Source organism: Halichoerus grypus, chromosome 3, assembly GCF_964656455.1.
Source record: "Halichoerus grypus chromosome 3, mHalGry1.hap1.1, whole genome shotgun sequence".
In the NCBI taxonomy this organism is placed as follows: domain Eukaryota; kingdom Metazoa; phylum Chordata; class Mammalia; order Carnivora; family Phocidae; genus Halichoerus; species Halichoerus grypus.
In genome coordinates this window covers 97,242,879-97,258,104 of record NC_135714.1, presented here as the reverse complement: position 1 = coordinate 97,258,104, position 15,226 = coordinate 97,242,879, and the positions used below count along the sequence as shown (strand labels likewise).

Below are 15,226 nucleotides of genomic sequence, written 5' to 3'. Positions count from 1 at the left end.
ATTTTTCCATTGAGTATCGTACACTCTTCTCCTCCATGTCTTAACTCTCTCATCTAATCCTGAACTTATTGCAGCTATGCCTGTGTCGAGGCATGCCTCTGGCCCCGTTCCCCTGGAGTTTGCAAGCGTCTCCAATGACCTTCACCTTTTACCAAAGGAGACTTCTAGTCCTTACCTTCATGGACCCAGCTGCTGGATTTTATACTGCAGATCACACCCTCCCTGACATTCTTCATTCCCAAGGCTTATATAGTAGTCCCCCTTATTCACAGGGGAAACGTTCCAAAACCAACAGTGGATGCCTGCGCTTGCAGATCGTACCAAACCCTACATATGTTTTTTCGTATACATACATCCCTGTGATAAAATTTAACTTCTAAATTAGGCACAGGAAAAGGCTAACAACAATAATAAAATAGAATCATTATAATGATATACTGGAATAAAAGGTATGTGAATGTGGTCTCTCTCTCAGAACATCTGATTGTCCTGAACTCAGCCTTGTGATGATGAGAGAGGACAAAATGCCTACTGACGAGATGAACTGAGGGGAATGGCGGAGGTGCTGTGACAAGAGTGTTAGGCTACAGGTGCCTGGGTGGCTCAGTCGTTAAGCGTCTGCCTTCAGCTCAGGTCATGGTCCCAGGGTGCTGGGGTTGAGCCCCGCATCGGGCTCCCTGCTCCGAGGGAAGCCTGCTTCTCCCTCTCCCACTCCCTCTGCTTGTGTTCCTTCTCTCGCTGTGTCTCTCTCTGTCAAATAAATAAATAAAATCTTAAAAAAAAAAAAAAAAAGGAGTGTTAGGCTACTATTGACCTCGTGACTGTGTGTCAGGACGATCATCTGCTTCCTGACCATGGTTGACGGCTGGTATCTGAAACTATGGAAAACAAAACCACAGATAAGGGGGGACTCCTGTATAACAGCATCACTTCTTAGTCTTTGACCCTGTTCTTTTTGACTCTTATTAATGAGATCATCTCTCTCCAGTTGTTTTCTGAAAGATGATTTTCCTCAAGATTCTATACTACACTCAGTCTTTTCCCCTTAGCATTCTATAAGCCCTATCCCTGGCTGATCTCACATACTTTCATGCCTTGAACCATTCCCTCGACAGAATAGTAACTTTAAAAACTATGCTTGCTATCCAGACTCCTCTTGTGAGCCAACTACCTGTTGAAATATCTGTACCTGTATGTCTCAGATGCACTTCAATAATTTAACATTTTTAATATGGCCTCTAATTACCTTCACTATGATCCTGGTGTTCTCTGGTTTTTGTTTGTTTTGTTTTTAAAGATTTATTTATTTATTTGAGAGAGAGAGCATAAGTGGGAGGGGCAGAGGAAGAGGGAGAGAGAATCTCAAGCAGACTCCACACTGAGCTTGGGCACCTGACGTGGGGCTCGATCTCACGACTCTGAGATCACCAACTGAGACGAAACTAAGAGTTGCACGCTTAACCCACTGGGCCACCCAGGCGCCCCTCTCTCCTCTTTCTTTGTTGTTGGAATAATCAACCATTATTCACCTATGCCAAACATCTTAATGTTATCCTTGATTATATTCTCCTTCATCTCCACTGACCCAATTAGTAAGCTGTTCAATTTTACCTCCAAGATAGTTCTTAAATTGGTCCTTCCTTCTCAATTCTTTATCATTTCCTAGTTTCAAGAAATTTGCTTTTATCTGAACTATCACTGCTCTAGCCTCTGAAATCATCTTATTGTTCTAGCCTTGCCTTCAAAATCTGTCCTGCTTAATAGGACTTAATAGTTTCAGGTACACAGCACACAGCACAGTGTTTCCCAAGGCAGTACTTATGTAAAACCATGTAGACAGCTTTACTATTGCATTCACCACATAGCAAATGATCTACCTATTTATCAGCACCGCCCACCAAGACAGTAAACTCAGTAAGAGAGGAGCCATGCTTTATTTACCTTTTTATGCCTGGTGCCTACCTCTGTGCCTGGAATGTGATGTGGCCAAGCAGTTACTGAGCAGGTAGATAGATGCTCAGCACAATCATCAACTATGTGCTTTCTGGGCTTCTGTTACTATACTTTTCCCCACCCTCTCTTCTAAAGGGATGAGGCTATGGCTTATGATTCTATCTACATATTGCCAAAAATACCTCACATGTAGTACATGCTTAATAACTAGCTACGGAATGACAGAAGGAAAGAAAGAAAGAAAGAGAGAGAAAGAAAGAAAGAAAGAAAGAAAGAAAGAAAGAAAGAAAGAAGAAAGAAAGAAAGAAAGAAAGAAAGAAAGAAAGAAAGAAAGAAAGGAAGAAAGAAAAAGAAAGAAAGAAAGAAAGAAAGAAAGAAAGAAAGAAAGAAGGAAAGAAAGAAAGAAAGAAGGAAAGAAAGAAAGAAAGAAAGAGAAAGAAAGAAAAAGAAAAAAGGAAGGAAGGGGAGGAAGGGAGAAAGAAGGGGGGGAGGAAGGGAGACAGAGAGAGAGGGAGGGAGGGACGGAGGAAGGAAGAGAGAAAGAAAATGTTTAGACTCTCAGGGCAACTGCATACAGTGAATTAGTGTTTTAGAAACAATCACAGATACAATGTAGAAGTAGTTTAAAAGCCCAAATAATTCAAAATATACTTTCTTTTAAGCCTTCGGATTGGTTAGAAAATATATTCCCATCTAAATGAGTAATTCATTAAATAATTTATATGCTGAATTCTTATTAAATGTGCTCAATTGTAATGTGTTTAATTTTTTATACGCCTTAAAAATGGTTTAACCTTAAGAGCACTGAAGGCATTTTATATTTTGTATAATTTTAGAGGATATAGTAGGGTTTGCATATAAAACTTAGATTTATCTAGCACATTTTTAAATGGTATAACAACATGTTTTGCCAGTTTTAAAGAATTATAGTTCAGAAATCAAACCTTAAAAACATGTTTTATCATAATATTTTGAAATGAAAAAATTGGAAGAGAATTATATACTGTTTGTAATTTGCAAGTGCATAATGTTTAAGCTACCAACTTGGTTTTAACTTAGCTACAATTTTCCAGTATATCTCATAAGACTTAATGAAAACTTAAGCACAACTTCTATGTTAATTAATTTTTATTGAGTTAAAAAGAGGAGTCTAAAATACTGTGAAAAATATGGAGGTTTTTTTTTTTTTTTTCTTTCCAGTTTTCACAGTCTCTTATGATAACATTTAATGGTCCTTCTGGTATTCTTAGCTCATTAACTAGTGTGATGAACATTACTATTATTTGCCAGATGCTTAGTCTTTATAGAAAAGAATGCAGTTTTCAAGATTTTTTTCCATCTGATTTAGTCCTTTGTATTTTACCAAAAGGTCAAAGCTGTACAGAATAAAAAATACGTATCAAAATCTCTCCTTTCACTTTTATGAGAAATCAATCTGTAGTATAAGAAAGATAGAATCCTATAATATTTTGAATGGGAAAGTAAGATAAATGTAGATCATTTTAATTTTAAATTTCATTAATATTAAACAACCAGTTGTTTATGTAACACAATGAATTCACAATAATCAACGATCTTCAAATAACTGTTTTCTATTTAAGGGCAACAGTTTTATACGATGAGAAATCTAATACCATTTAAATGCAGCATGATGGGCTTCATATATGTACCAGAGGTGTTCAATGAATTCTGAAACATAATTTAAATCCTTATGTTTGTGTATGAATAAGTATGCTTGTATATTCATAGCTTTCCATATTTAGCAGTGCTGATTTTAAGAGTTCCAAAAAAATATAAGAGAAAATGAATTGCACATTTGACTTCCAAAAATATCTGAACTTGCTACTTATGAGATCTTTAATTCTTGAAAATTTGTGGGAGTATTTATTTTCATTAAAACAAATTCACTTTGATTTCATATTTAAATGAACTAAAGTCTTAGATTAGTAATAGTTTTCTAAGGTAGATAGTTTCTAGAAAGTTAATTAAACAAGATGGTTTCTACTCCGTAGCTGTACATACATATAGAAAAGCATTTCAGGATCCTGCCACACTCAATCCTTTAGTGCAGTCTTCATTTTTCTTGATTCAGAGAGATATAGCCCTATATCTCAAATATAGCTGAGAGTAGCCAACTCATCCCAGTTTGCCTGAGACTTTCTTATAAAATGAAGATCCCATGTCCTAGGAAATCCCTTAGCCCCAGACAAACTGGGACAGTTGATAAACCTACTGGAAGATGACCTAAACTTTGAAACTTTGAGATAAAAAGGGCCTTACCTTAACATCATTGGTGTTCATTCTTGTTCCCTCCTTTCCCACAAAAATATCATCAATATCCACAAGAATGTACCTGTCCAAGGACAGCATCAGCCTCTTTCCTGACAAGAAGGAAACCGCATCTATGAAGATGAGCTTATGCAACCAAAAGTTCAAGTTGTTGCCAAAAAAAACTCTTTGAATTCCATCATGAAGCCCCAAGTCGTGTATGACAGTGGCATAAAAAGCACCTTTAGAGATGGGAGGAGAAAGGTTCTCTGGGGTCTTTACTTTGGCAAATATTACTGGTTGGTAGGCTGAGTGATTAATCTGGAAAACTGTCCAGTCAGTTCCAGGTAAAGAACCTTTTTCAAGCTTGGAAGATTTGGTCACATGAAGCAATGGAGAATGAGGATTAATACAACAATCTTTTACTGCAAGGTTTCCGTATATGGAGAAAGGGAAACCTTTCAACTGAAAGCTCTGTAGACTCTTCTCGCTAGTTTTGTGGAATCCAATGACACCCACACCATATTCCACACAGTATTTATCTAAAAGGCTTCGGTTCCAAGAGTCCATATTTATATACTTTAATATATTCTCATAAATAACGAGAATATATTTGCCTTTAGTTTTTTCTATAAGTGCTGGGAGATCCCCCTTTCCAGGAGCAATTTCAATGTGATACTGGAACCTACTGGATTCTAGAATCATAATTATGTCTTGACCAAGCGATGAGTATTGGCTCTCCACAAACACCAGGACTGTGGGGTCTGTCCTCGAGGCATCAGAAAGCTTCACTGTCTTGACTTCCATAAGCCTGTACGGTAGGTGTTGGAAATCCGCACAGTCCACTTCAGACGTCATCTCGGAGGGCTCATTTTCCTGTTTGTAGCCGCTGTACAGGTAGTATGCAGAAATAATAATGCTCACCATACAAAATGTGGCGAGCAGAATAACCGTCCTTTGAAAGTGTCTGTGAAGCTTCATGATAAAACTCATATTGCATATACTTCCCTCAGACTGTTCCAGTTGAAGCACCATAAAACAAGAAGAAGAAAAGAAAAGATGGTGTTCAGCTACTTTTCCAGTCTCCGTCAATAGTTTATGTCACCATTGCAGCGCATTTGTAGCACTGGATCAGGACTCACAGAAAATACAGTCTGAAAAGTAGAATAAAATAGAACAGAGTATCAAACATTCATTCTGCGGCATTAAAACGAGCAAGTTTTTTCCTGCTGATCGACATGAGTAGCAACCTGTTAGGCAGATGAACGGGTGTATGGTCTGTAAGGAAGCCTCTTTTTCCTCCTGCCAGGTCTGGATGAGGATGTGGGAGGGAAAGAAACGGGAAAAGGGCTCCATATAACAGAGGCTCTCCATCCTTCATACAGAAAATACATTGGGCTAACCAGAAATTTCCTTTTATTCACTGAGCTTTGCATCAAACTCTGTAGATATCATATACCTAAGACCACAGAGAGGTCCCCTGAGCCATGCACTGCCCTATCATGTAATGCATACACAATGCATATGTGTTTAACTACATGTACTGAACATTCATAAAAGTTTGGACATGTTTCATTAGGTGCTATAGTTAAGACACTAGTTTCTGCTGTTTGGAAAAGAGCGCAGTAATTACATGAAAAAAGTACTATAAAAGTGTTTTTTTAAAAAAAAAAACAATGAAAATGCTTCATGAAACACCTTGTCATGCTATAGTTTCAAATCCCTTTCAAGACTTACTAATCTTAGAAAAATTTAGTAGCTTTTGAAAAACAATAAGAAAGAAACCTGAGTGCTTCTTAGAGCAGAAGTTTATTAGAGTCTTATGGTCCTGGCACTTTTCAAGGAAATATGGAATATAAAAGAATTAAGGAAGGTCTTGTTATTGTCCACAAGGCAGGCTGAAAGGGTTCACTGAACCTCTACCTCTTATTAACTGGGTCACTTTGGCCCCAGTACCTTTTTTTTTTTTTTTTAAGATTTTATTTATTTATTTGACAGAGAGAGACACAGTGAGAGAGGGAACACAAGCAGGGGGAGTGGGAGAGGGAGAAGCAGGCTTCCCACTGAGCAGGGAGCCCGATGTGGGGCTCGATCCCAGAACCTGGGATCATGACCTGAGCCGAAGGCAGACGCTTAACGAGTGAGCCACCCAGGTGCCCCTGGCTCCAGTACCTTTTTTTTTTTTTTTTAAAGATTTTATTTATTTATTTGAGAGGGAGAATGAGACAGAGAGAGCATGAGAGGGGGGAGGGTCAGAGGGAGAAGCAGACTCCCTGCTGAGCAGGGAGCCCGATGCGGGACTTGATCCCAGGACTCCAGGATCATGACCCGAGCCGAAGGCAGTCGCCTAACCAACTGAGCCACCCAGGCGCCCGGCTCCAGTACCTTTTAAGTAAAATGATGAGGTTAGAATAAATAATCACCAAGAACATTCTGGCTCTAAAATTCTGTGATATTCACCTATGAAATAAGGAATGAACAATATTTTGAATAATATATGTTTATCTTTATGAGTAATACATTCTGGTGTATAACTGCAGGATATTTACAGACTAAGATTCTTATAAATAGGATATTTATCCTGTAAATTGTATATTATAATTATTCGTTCAAATATTTAGGGCATCTATATCATTCATTCAAATATTTATGGGGTAACTATCTCTCTATTTAAAATATAAATGGTCAACAGAGTGAATTTCCTTAAGGGGTCCAAAATTATAAAGTAGAGACAATGACTAGCATGACAATAATAGATGGTTGTTGAGTAGAGACAAATGCCTCTAATGAGATGAGAGAAGCAACCATGGCAAGTAGGGAAGCCTGCAATACTCCAGGGGGATGTAGGATTTGGGCAGAGCCCTGAAGGTGAGGGCGATGTAAGTAGGCATGTGAGATGGAGGGAATTTATAGAGGCAGGGGTGAGCACAATATTGGACAAGGAACACTCTGATGAAGAATGGAAGGCAAGGGTATGAAGTCCCCCCAAAAATAAATTGTACAAAGTATGGGTACCTTAGATTATGGAGAGATTTGATAGCATACAAGTTCACGGTTGAGAAAACCCATTGGGAGCCATTCTACTTTTCTGCTTTGGGGAATAACATGGTAAGGGTGAGATTTTTCAGGAAAATGAACTAACCAATAACGTGAAGGATATCCTAGAGCATTGTTTGAGAGTCAAGGCTGGCAAGCCGAGGCAGGCTTATTTCTCACAATCCAGTCATAAAAACCATTAGTGAGCAGAGGTCAGGGAGAATGTGGGAAGGGGCAAGTCTGAGGGACACTGCAAAGAAAGGAGGAAGAGAACTTGGGTCTGGCATGGGGGGTCTGTGGTACACCACCACTCTGCCAAGTAAAATGGCATCAAGTGACCTGGCATGCTTGATAATAAATCTAATATAAAGGATAACATTCTACTCTTTTAAACATTCAAGCCTAGTTGTAGGTGCAATTTAAGCAAATCAAAATTACCAGGACAACGCAGAGTTTCCACTGTAATTGTAGTTATTTCATTTTGAAAAGTAGTTGCACTTTAAAAGTTATGTACATGTTTATGAATAATATAATAGTCTGGAGCAAAATAGCAGGATATAAAATCTCATATCTTTCTATGCCTGTGTTTCAGTTTTAGCTGTGAAGTGTTTTTGACTGGATACAAAATGTATTACCACATTTTGCATTTCAGATAGCAGTGTTTCATCATTTGTTCTTATTGTCAGAAGTGAAAGGCATGTAACTCATACTAATCTTATCTGTCATGAGGCAAAGTGGTGAGGAGTACTTGCTCTCACTATTTAGGATGGATATTAGGAACCTATTAAAGCTACCTTCTCCAATACCTGGTATAAAATACTGAAAGACCTCTCTTTTCTATCGAACTCTTCAAGTTTCCTCCTGAAGCCAAGGGAATTCCAGCTTATGTCTCTGAGGGTAGGATTTGGTCTAAGATATTTAAATGGACACATTAGGATTCTCTAAGTTTTCTTTAAACTTTTTTTGACAGCACACTTTGCTGTGGCCAAATTTGGTCCCTGGTATAGAGTCTCAAAAGTTACTGTTCCTACTGCAACCTCATCCACCACCAAGTACTTCCCATTCTCTGTATGTCTATGGGCTCTGAAAATCTCAGAATGCAGTGAACTGGTGCTGTCCCTCCTTCCGTGTGGGATGCCACTAGGGCAGCTTCTCCTGAGCCCTTCACTGGTGGGGATCACTGGGAAGACAGGTACGTGTGGAAAATTAAGCTCCTCCGCACAGTTCCCCTGTGAAACCTTCTCAGATGGAGCTGACCTTCCAAACGGGGTAAGACCAGCAGTGACACACGGCCACTGTAGAAATGATATCTTCTTTGTAATTCTTGGCACTATTGTAATTAAAACTTTGTTTATTGTCCATCTGTCAGTCTCTCTTATCCAACTGTAAAACACTCTAAGAGGGTAGAGATAAGGCCTCTATCACTGAGCCCCTAGTCCCAGGCACAGAGTAAGCACCCAATAACTGTTTGTGGAATTAGTCAAATAAAATGGCATATTAACCTTACAGGCTAATTTGACACTTCTACTTTTTTCTAATGTCATAACTTATTTTTAAGGTTATATATCACTATTAATATGATTACAATTACCTATACATTAGCTGGATTTAATATCTCTGTTTTCCTTAATACTAAGAAAATATAGTCATGCCATCCTAACATAGGATAAAAGAAGCCATTGTGGTAGATATTAAATCTTCACCCACCCAAAGATTCCCATCAAATAATCATTCTGCCATCAGTCATTAGGTATTTGCTGAACACCCAGTTTGGGCTTAGGGCTGTATTAGGTGCAAGGGACACCACAGAGGTAATATTAAGAGTGATTCTTGTCTGCAGAAGCAAGGTCTCTGTTGGGGGAAATGACTTGTGAAACAACAGCCAACACCATACATAATAGGTAGTGGTTCATGCTGTACAGACTATATTTGTTACAAGTTTCAAAACCAAGATTAATGATTAATTAAAGATTAATGAAATTTAGGAAAGCAGTTTCTAAGAGACATGGTGCTTCAGGGGGACATGACATGATGGGCAAGATTTGGATATGAGGGTGGGATGAACATGTTAGGCAAAAATACCTGGCAAGGGGGGGTGCCCGGCTGGCTCAGTCGGGAGAGCATGTGACTTGATCTTGGGGTTGTGAGTTCAAGCCCCACGCTGTGGGGAGAGCTGACTTAAAATACCTGGCAAGGCTGAAGAAATGATATGGTTACAATATGTTTATCTGAGAGTGAGACTAAACTAATATGATACTATGTGTTGGGTTGAAAATGGAAATAATATTTCATTCAAGGAGTCTTGCAGATTAATGAATGTCCTTGGAAGTGACTGTGAAGCACAAAGTGTGGACTTGGAAACAGACAGCATTAGATGAATCTGAACAGAAGAGAGACAATAAAAATCACATTTTAGTGTAGCAGTGGCATCTAGAATGGGCAAACAGCAGTCATATGAACAGAGAGAGTATATGCTACATTGTACAGAGTGAAGAAGGAGGTGGAGTCAGGACAGTCCCACTTAAGGGGCTGCTGCACAATCCAGGTGGGGAGTGGTGTGAGGCCAGACTAAGGTGGTTATCAGGGGGAATAAAAATTAAGAGAGACAGGAGAAAAACAAAAAGGAAATGATTACTGATAAATTATGCTTGGGAACTAGAAGAAGAAAAGTGCCAGTATTAGAAACGCACAAGCTTAGAGTGGAAATTGGCTTGAGCTAATGATGTTCACCTAAGGTTCAGACAGGTGACTAAATGATGCACAGGGAGATGGCAAAATCACAATGTTCTATAAAATAGTTGGATGTTGACAAATAAAAAGGACAAGGAAACATTTGAAATTAATGGGTCATAGGCAAATCTGGATATGCTACACAAATTCAATTCCTCAGGAAAGCCTTTTCTGACCAATTTACTCCTCCCCCTTTAGACCAGAGCCTCAGATGATGTAATCTAATTATAATTACATTTTATTTCAGGCTTTTATCACAACTCTTACTAAATGTCATTAGCAACATTATTTGTTTAATGTCTCTCTTTCTTGTTAGACTGAAATTTCCAAGGGTATAGGGTTTATGTCATTCCCAGTAATCTTTCAAACAAGAAACAGGATAAAAGCATTTTTAAAGGCTAACAAGAGCAACAGGCAAACACTTGAGTATAGTGATTATTGTATTTTTTTTTTTTTTTTAAGATTTTCTTTATTTTGAGAGAGAGAGAGCACAAGCAGGGGGAGCAGCAGGCAGAGGGAGAAGCAGGCTCCCAGCCGAGCAGGGAGCCTGATGCAGGGCTCGATCCCAAAACCCTGGGATCATGGTCTGAGCCGAAGGCAGATGCCCAACTGACTGAGCCACCCAGGTGCCCGATGATTGTATTCTTGAAGTGCTTTCACAAAAATACATTGAAAATTATAGACTTTTGCAGGGTCTGAAGAATTCTCTGAATGACTAAAGAATAGGCACACTAGCCTCCATGTCAGAGAGTTTCCATGGACACGACTGTCTTTACTACAAGCAGGGAGCTGACAGCTGTGCTTGCATTTGGAGACCTATGATGAGGAATATGCTGAATGACCAAGGAAGTGTAAGTTAAATTAGAAAATCAATAAATCATTTAGGCAGGCATTTTGGAAGAGTCGGAGTAGATACAGGAAAGTTGCAAAGTTGGGCTGGTTATAAACATCACCACTGCATCAGGATTTCCTATAAGGCACACTGAAGGAAATAACATCATATGGGAAGGTAGAGTAACAACAACAGCAACACAGCTAAATTAGTGAACACTTACTACATGCCAACGTGGTGTTGGGCCCTTTAAAAGCTAAGTAACTTGCCCAGGATGCCACAGCTCATAATGGTTGGACTGAAATTGGAACTTGACTGCCTGCAGTGAAGATGCCATACACCCAAGAAAGCAACTGCAACACTTTTCATGCTAGGAACATGTAGGAAATGGATAGTGGGTAGCTATTATCTTTAGATGCTGCAGTTTCTGCATATGAAAATGGGGATACTTGTGGTACCTCTTAATAGGGTTTTAATGAGGATTATGAGATAAACTATAAAAAGCTCTTAGAAAGTGTCTGGCACATAGAATGAATATACCAAACGTTACCTGTGATGATGATGAGGAGGAGAATGGTGATGATGATGATGATGATGATGATGATAATGATGACAATATAACTAACATAGGAAATGGGAAATATCCTGAAGATGGCCAATAAAAATTCACTAAGGGCTTTAAAGGGACAGCTACAAGCATTCCAGTGTAAGCAGAGTTGTGGGAAGGGCAGGAAGTCCACCTTTGATGCAGGAAGCTGAAGTCAGAGCAGAGGAAGAGACTCAATCAGAGGCATAACCCAGCATCATGTCCATCCTTGGGCTTCTTCTCATTCCTTCCCATTACCCCAGATGAGCTCACATACTCACTGGCTTTCGCTACCATCTATGCTCCAATAAATTCCAAATGTTCATTTGTTAGTTTAGCCTCCTTCCTCTGAGCTCTAGGATTGCAAATTTGAACTATCAACTTGATATAATAACAACAACAACTCACAGAAACTGTATTCTTATTATACGCCAGCCACTGTTTAGCTCCACTGGATTCATGTTACAAGAGAACTCAGCCTGTCTAAATTGGACTGTGTGATCTACTCTCTAAAACCATCTTCATCTTCTCACGACCATGTAGTAGCTCATCCTTGACACCTTCTTTTCCGCTTACCTCTGCTTATCTAAATAAACCCAAGTCCTCTCATTTCCATTTCCCAAAACTCACCTCACCTCTTCAATATACTGCTCTTTCCTAGGCAACGTCCCTCTCACTTGAACTACTGCAACATCTAGACTCCTCATAAACACTCTGGGCTCCTTTTATACTTTTCTCAGTACAGCATCAAAGTGCAAATCGGATTGTTTCTTCCCAGCAGAAAATTTATCAATGGCTCCTTATTTCACTTACTGATTAAAATGCAAACTCCTATACATGCCCTACAAGACACTGTGAGGAACACTTCCCACTCTTACATCTCAGGCCTGATTCAATGGTGTGCTCCCCTCCAAATTCCAGGTAGAGGGGTCCTCTTTCAGTTCCCCAAAAGCAACCACCTCTTCTCTGACTCAGAGTCTTCTCACATGCTGTCCTCTTTGGAAGGACTTCCAAACTTCCTCTGGAAGTTTTCTCCTGTGTCTTCATCTGGCTTCAGCCTCTGAGTCCTATGGCTCTAAGCATAAATGATCCTGCCTCACAAAAGCCTCGATTCCCCAGATCTGTCGGGTTTCCCTCTTTACACACTCTCACATCACCACCTACTTTACCTCCGCAGCACATTCCATAGGTATAATTAGCCATGTGGCTTTTTGTGTAATATTTCTCCAGAGATTGGAAGCATTTGTAAGTACCTGTCCTGTTCACCTCTATCTTCTAGATACCAATCCATTGCTTGAAGTAAGAACATCCCGCTGAATACTTGTTAAATGAGTGAAAAGAGAGCCTGTACTAAATTTTACAACTAGCAGCTGCCTTCACAAACTAGGGCAGTGATTAAGTCAACCATTTCCGTGAATGGATACCTCCACAAGTCACATTGGCCTCAAATAGTCAGGGTGATAATATAAACACTGTGAATGGCAGTGACCACCTTGACCACAGCCATAAGTCAGGCACATCCAGAAGGTACCTTTCATTGAATCTTACTCAAATACCTATTTTTCCCATTCTGATATTTTTTCAGAATTTGGCATGGCTAGAGTTGCTTTGTAATGCATGTGTATTTAAAAAGGAAAACATCTGTTTTCCACCAAGGAAGCATTAGCCATTATTTAATTATATACCATTAACAAAAGGCAGAGGGAGAAATTATATTTTGGAATCCTAAGCCATTCCGTATACATAGAAAAGAACTGAATATATACAAACATACATTTTGCAAAGTATTGTGATCTCTGCAAGGGGAAGCATCTACTTGTCACTGGAACCTATCTTTCCCACTATCTTCCACCCGCCATCATCCTCAAGTAAAAATCAATTTCTAAATGCAATAGAATCACGTTGAAGTTGGCAGTACAAGAAATGTTGAAAAAAAAGATTGCCATCTGGAAAATGAGTATTAATAACTAAAGAACTTCAGGTTCTAACATAAATGAAAGATATTTAAAAGATCTTGACAACATTCCCCTTTCACAAAATTAACTGTATTTTATAGTGTTGAAAAATGCATTGGGAGGCTTCAAATACATTACATGAATTTGCTAAAAGTAATTTAGTAGTATTAAAAATTGACAAAGAACATGCTCTTCTCTGGGAAGAAATGTGTGAAACTGTGTCATGTTAATTGAACCCTGCTGTGGTAGGCAAGTCAGATGCTGATTTGCGTGGAGTAAGACCAAGAATACACTCTGTCCCTAGAACTGTGGTTTTTCTTTGGGATGGATGGGCAAATAGCTGCACTTGGGGGCACTGGCTTTGTTTGATATATTAAATGGAAAAATGCCTTTCTATTGCAACTTTCCCTCCTTCTTTGTATTTAGAAATTATCAAGGAAACAATCTTTTTTTTTTTTTTTTTCACTTCTCTCAGTGTTATGCCAGCCAGTGAGGCAAGACGAGAAAACTACCCCACTACTGCTTGCTGTTTGTTCTGCCTGTATGACTTAAAGGAGAAAATGTCTCCCAAATCCCCTTAAATTGAGCTACAATGTATACATCACTGTATGCCTAATAGCAGGGCATTACGACTACTGCCAATGAAGCTTTCAGGATCTAATATAACCTTTGTCGTTTTTATTCTTCTTCAGAGTCACGGGAACAAAAGTATTAACCTAATCTCTCCTTGTTTGCCTAGACCATACGATGTAAAGTCACAGATAAATTTTTGGCTATGTTTTAGGGAAGGTTATATGAACCAGAGAAGCAGAGGCAGCCGATCTGCAGAGAGGATAATGGAAAAAGAGCAGAGAGGAGCAATGAAGAAATACGATAGGGAGTCCTAGGAAGTCTGAGGTCTTGCTCTATTAATCTCTATCCTATGGATGCATCAACAAAGAAGTCAGACAAATTCTTCCTCTGTTACCTTAGGCATCTTTTTGAGCAAGTGACACTCAACCCAATTGGGCTATCATGGGAGAGGAAAGAAATCACCTAAACTGGACTATATATACTTCCTTAGGGAAGGCACCACATGTAATGGTCTTGGGCACTGGTTTAAGCCTGACACAACAATAGGTGCTGAGTAAATATCTCTTGAATGAATAAATGATCATTTCATATGTAGGAGTACATAAGGGTAGAAGTGGTGGAAATGACTACAGTGGTACATGAATTGCCTCTATTATATCAAGAGGCATATCAAGCACAAATGCTTGAAAACCTATAGAGAGACAATGTAATCTGGTGGTTCAGGGCATGTGCATTGGAACCAGACTCAAACTGAATCCCATCTTTACCACTTGCAGGTATATGATCTTAGAAAGGTAAGTAACCTCTCAGTGCCTCAATTTCCTCATTTGTGAAAAGGAAATAATTAGAGCATCTACCTCAGATAATCTTTTTGAAGATTATGTTGAGCTAAAAATTAATATATTAGTGCTTAGAACAGTGCCTGGACAAAGTAACCATTCTATGACGGTCAACTGTTGTTTTAAAAAACTTTCGTATCTATTACTAAATATCTAGACAACAGTACTAATCAACAAGTCTTGCATTATTATTTAATTTTTTTCATGTCTATTTGTCCTATCTTTCAGACCAATTTCTACAGTGTTGAACAACAAGGAAGATAGAAAAGGATCTCTGAGATCGTCATTTTCCAGGTAAGGGACCAAAGCCCAGAGCTAGCAAGGGAGTTGTCCAAAAGTACATCTCTCATGGCAGAACCAGGCCTAGAATTCATATCTAGCTTCATGTTATTCTCAAACATCGTAACCAAAGAAAAGAATTAAAAATGAAGTGTATGTAAAATGGATAACCCAT

General features: G+C 38.9%; 2 protein-coding genes across 3 annotated transcripts in view; one reads left to right on the top strand and one right to left on the bottom strand.

Annotated features, from left to right (window-relative positions):
* Positions 1–15,226, top strand: part of LOC144381367 (uncharacterized) — a 476,769-nt gene that overhangs the window by 183,353 nt on the left and 278,190 nt on the right. Inside the window, exon 2 of the transcript XR_013446439.1 lies at positions 15,001–15,066. The gene's annotated coding sequence lies outside the window, so the exon portion shown is untranslated. The remainder of the gene's footprint in view (positions 1–15,000; positions 15,067–15,226) is intronic.
* LOC118535461 (bifunctional heparan sulfate N-deacetylase/N-sulfotransferase 3) overlaps positions 1–15,226 on the bottom strand; it is a 178,626-nt gene that overhangs the window by 160,051 nt on the left and 3,349 nt on the right. For both annotated transcript variants that reach the window (XM_036091796.2, XM_036091795.2), the window contains exon 2: positions 4,234–5,375. In XM_036091796.2, coding sequence (XP_035947689.2) covers positions 4,234–5,256 — 1,023 coding nt within the window. In that variant the 5' untranslated portion in view covers positions 5,257–5,375. The remainder of the gene's footprint in view (positions 1–4,233; positions 5,376–15,226) is intronic.